This window comes from Rosa rugosa, chromosome 6 (assembly GCF_958449725.1).
Source record: "Rosa rugosa chromosome 6, drRosRugo1.1, whole genome shotgun sequence".
Taxonomy (NCBI): Eukaryota; Viridiplantae; Streptophyta; class Magnoliopsida; order Rosales; family Rosaceae; genus Rosa; species Rosa rugosa.
The window spans coordinates 18,550,364-18,555,011 of record NC_084825.1 but is presented as its reverse complement, the minus strand read 5'-3'; the positions used below and the strand labels follow the sequence as shown (position 1 = coordinate 18,555,011).

The following is a 4,648-nucleotide window of genomic DNA, read 5'->3' as shown; positions in this document are numbered from 1 at the left end:
TTGATTCAAGTTTTCTAAGCCAAACCAAAATTTAATGTTAGGTTGGTGTGATATTTTGTTGGGGAACAAAAATGTTGGAAGGCATTTGATTGTGGTTTTCGGGTTTGGTGTCCTTTACTCTATGCTTCATTTGTGGTGACCAAACATAAAATGAAAAAGATTGAATATACACGAAGGCAGAAGATTGAACATAAAACAAGGCAGCGTGCCGCTGCACCGCCAACAGGCCCTGCCACTACACTAAAACATTTTGCTACTACACCAACTAAAAAAAGACAGAAGAGTGAACATCAACAAATTTCTACTTCATTACTGGAAACCAAAAATATCAATCACTGAAATTAAACTTTTTCCTGTAAATTTTGAAAATCTTTAATTTGCTACAACGAAACAATGTCATCTGCTACTGTTGAATATGCTACTGCTTAAAAATGATCATCCATGACCATTTATCCCTACAATACTCAGTTCCTCATGACATAGAAACTTCTCAAGAGCTCAAAAAATTAATCTGAGGCACTGCTACAATATAAAATTGCAGTGCGAACATAGATGAATCAAAAAATTGCATGTGATATTGTTGAATCATGCCATCTGCTACTGTTGAATCATGTCATGTGCTACTGCTACTGTTGAATCAATCTGAATCAATCTGCTACTGCTGAATCATGTCATGTGCTACTGCTACTGCTACTGTTGAATGTGCTACTGTTACTGCTAAATATGCTACTGTCTCAGATAACCACATTGCATGACCTGCGGTTGTGGTGGCCAAGTTGATCACACCTTGTGCATCTCACTGGTCTGGACTCTTCCCCAAACGACTTGATCCTCCTTGTCCATGGTCTTCCGGGAGGTTTTCGAGTCTTGGGAGGCTGCAAAGCTGAATCACCAAAACTACTAGGATTGGGCTTATCAAGATCCGGGACTGGAAAAATAGGAAAATCATGAGCACTTCTATAGAATGAGGTCTTCCAGTAATCTTCAATGTAACGGTAAGGGATTCAGTTCGCCTTCTGCATTACTTGAACTGCGTGAGAACATGGAAAGCACCTAAACTGCCACCAAGCACAAGAACACTCCCTCTCAACCAAGTTCATCATGACGGTGCTATCCTCTGTACAAACTTCAAAAATATCATTAGTAGACTGGCTAACTCTCCAATTTCTCCCTGTTTCTATCCTTTTCGACAACTTTTTCTCAAGCTTAGGACATAGCACACTCCTCCAAGTAGAAGAATAAACCTTCCTTTCACAAAACATCTCCATAACTCTCACACGAATGCCTTCAAGCAACTGAGGCAGCGGCATGCATCTCTCATCCTTGACCATGTTGTTGAAGCTCACTGCCAAAGAATTACTCATTTCGCCATATCTTTTAGCAGGGAAGCAAGCAATAGCATAGTTTTCGGGTGGCAAGTTAGAAAGAAAGGACTGACCTTGCCCACGACTTTTCTTCCTAAATTCTTCCAACTTTTCATTGAAGATATCTAAAGTCCTAGCATATGCAGCTTGTGTAAACAATCTCACAATGTGTTCCTTAAAAGTAGAACCATAGGAACTTGGATACCTGCCATTCAAATTGTCATTTAGATGCTTGATACAGTAGGAGTGCGGCACATTTGGAAACACCTCTTTCACACCATCCAAAAGACCAGCTCTGCGGTCTGTCATGAATACAATAATCTGGTAGTCTTGCCAAGATTATTGTCAAATGTTCAAGGAACCACCTCCAATTCTCTTTACTTTCAGCATCAACAATGGCAAAGGAAAATGGGAAAACATCTGGAAAAAAAAAAAAAAAACAAAAGCAAGAATAAATAAGACAAAAAAAGGATCGAATATAAGAACTGCTACTGCTTTAAAATGCTACTGATACTGTTACTGCTACTGCTGCTGCTATTGGCATAAAGAAATTCAAGTTGACAATAGAAAAGCATGCAAAACAACCTCACATCTGATGATCATGTGAAAATCACAAAGAAAACACAATAAGAGCTGCTACTGCCAAGTTCTCAGAAATTACACTAAAAATTCACAATTAATCAAAATTTACATATGCTGCTACTACATGGACAAAACAAAACAAAAAAATCAGAAAAGAAAACTCAACTTTAGAAGAAGTTTGCATACCTTTGTTCCCTGTTTTAGCACAAGCACCCAATAGCATCCCCTTATACTTGTTTTTAATAAAAGTCCCATCAAGGAACAACATAGGTCGACAATATTTGAAGCCGTTTATGCAAGCCCCATAAGATATAAACAATCGACGAAAACGATTATCAAGAGAGTCGAGGATGCAGTATGAACCGGGGTTAGTTCTCTTTAATGTATTAATATACCAAGGCAATAGAGAATACCCAAATGCTTCACTACCATGTAACATCTTATTAGCAGCCTCCTTGCCCCTATATGCCATGTGATAAGGAATATCAAACCCATAATCATGCTTGAAATGCTTGACAATATCCTTGGGCTTAATCAAAGGATCGGATCTCACTTTATCAGCCATAATAGTGGAAATAACTTTGGATCCTAGCCTCTTATGATTTTGATACCGGACAACACCAACACAAGAATGATTATTCACCAACTTTATTATATGGAAATAACCACTAGCCTTGTTTGAGGAAGCATAAACGTACCATTCACACCCATCGGAATCTTTCTTGGCACAAGTAGCACTAACACGGCACCTGTCATTCTTAACATAGTTAAACTCAAACCACTTTTCAACTGCAAACTTGCACAACTTATCCCGAAATTCGACTGCACCACCAATGAAAGCTTGACCAATATTATATATATTGTCATTCCAATCACTAGACATATACTTCATTTTAGACTTGTTGCTCACAAAATTTCCAATTATCATGTTGTTGTCATCCTCAAGTTTTGAATCATCACTACTAGCATGATCTTCATCAACAAGTTCAGGGATATTCACAATAGCATTATCCACAGTAGCATGTTTCATAGTAGCAGCAATTTCCTGTTTATCGACACACATCTTGGAACAAGCTCCAACATCAAGAGTTTGTAAGAAGCTCAGAAGTCGTATTTGTCTGATGAGTGGAGTTCTTATATTCATCATGTCGGGTAGAAGTTTCATGGTACAACTGAGTTTTGTAAGAAGCTCAGGAAGTATGCAGTTGTAGTTGGTTTCGAGTTTGTATTTTTGAGAAATGATTTGGACCGTATTCACGCAATTTGTTCAAATGTTGGAACATCTGCCAATGGTTGTGATTGGCATCTTCGCGCTTTTGCATCATCTGCCAATGGTTGCCTTTATGTAAGAGAGTTGAATAATATTCACACTTATAAGGGTATAGTTAGGACTCAAAAGCACAAGCTTTTTGGAGCTATGTGCCCTATGGTACCCCTTGTTGGTGAAATTACAATAAAATTATAATTTCTATATGAGAAACTCGTTGACAATAGGCTGAGGCACGAGTATCTCGCTCTCTTTAAGGAGATTCAAGCCCTCTGCGGAACAATGCCGGTGCACCAGAAATCTCTTGACTTGTCCCCTCCAGGATACAACAGCCCAATAACAAGTTGTATGGCTCACACCAATCTGCACAAATTGGAGGAACCCAAAGCTCCACCAAAAGAACACCTTTCTCTGGCCAAAAAATTCAAAGAAGACTCTTTTGGGGGATTTTGGAAAGAAGGTTGATGGGTGAATAGTTGAGTAAAAGTTTGATGTGTTTTAGCATGCAACAAATGGTGCTCTATTTATAGGCTCTTAGGACACTCCCTACAATTACTACAATTAATAGGGTAGTAACCAAATGCCATAGGTTACAAAAATTAAAACCCAAAATAAATCAAAATAAAACACCATGAGTTACAAAATAAAATTCAAAATAAATTCAGAATTTAAACACACAATAACTTCACCCAAATTTAATTTCAATAATAAACAAAATATTAAAATGTCACAACATTCCCCCACTCATTTTAATATTTTAAAAACAAATATAAACCAAAGTTACCGGCCAAAGACGAACCATTATGCGTCATGAAGGTGTGCTCTGCATTGAACCTTCACTTAGTGAAACAGCAATCCCTACTCCAGAGTGATAGTGGTCTCAGACTTGAACTACAACTGCTTAAGGGAAAATAAGAACTACTGCTCACACATAATAATTCAGGTGTTAATATGAGCTTTATTAGCTAGCACGTTACGGTCTTGTGCTTATCCCGGTTTTCATGAGTGTATTTCAAGAATAAGCCCAATTCTCATAGAGAGCGGCCCCACTCTCTCACTCATATAGGTAAAATCCGTCAAGGATGCTCTTGTAACTATGACATCCCACTCATATGAGCTACAGATTTTATTAAGAGTTTTAATAAACTCAACCTTCATATACGTTACAAGATTAATGCACTTACATCATAGGGATGAGTAAGAAAATATAGTGCATTTTTCTTACGGCCACCTTATGATTCGTTTTTCCCATTGAACCCAGTTTTTAGGATCTCTAATCACCGGGTTGGGTGTCCTCATATATGGCTCATGACGATGTGGGCTTCAATCCCATCCCCCTCGATGTACTCCAGACCTTTTCTCTTGTCAAGCCCTTAGTTAAAGGATCTGCAAGATTATCACATGATTTAATATAATTCACATTAATAATTCCATC

At 38.0% G+C, this 4,648-nt stretch overlaps 1 protein-coding gene across 1 annotated transcript; it reads right to left on the bottom strand.

The window, feature by feature from the left end:
- Nucleotides 1-734: 734 nt before the first annotated feature.
- LOC133716327 (uncharacterized) lies at nt 735-3,111 on the bottom strand. The gene is made up of 4 exons (XM_062143037.1): nt 2,133-3,111; nt 1,655-1,784; nt 1,043-1,569; nt 735-928 (listed from the first exon to the last, which is right to left on the bottom strand). The coding sequence occupies exons 1-4, from the start codon at nt 3,109-3,111 to the stop codon at nt 735-737; spliced, it is 1,830 nt and encodes a 609-aa protein (XP_061999021.1).
- Nucleotides 3,112-4,648: the final 1,537 nt, after the last annotated feature.

What these genes read in the sequence shown, in the direction of transcription:
- LOC133716327 (XM_062143037.1), bottom strand. Translation starts at nt 3,111, where the DNA reads ATGAAACTTCTACCCGACATGATGAATATAAGAACTCCACTCATCAGA. An exon ending in TGCTAAAACAGGGAACAAAG is followed by an intron (nt 1,785 to 2,132) that starts GTATGCAAACTT and finishes TTTTTTTTCCAG; the next exon opens with ATGTTTTCCCATTTTCCTTT. An exon ending in CATGACAGACCGCAGAGCTG is followed by an intron (nt 1,570 to 1,654) that starts GTCTTTTGGATG and finishes TTTGAATGGCAG; the next exon opens with GTATCCAAGTTCCTATGGTT.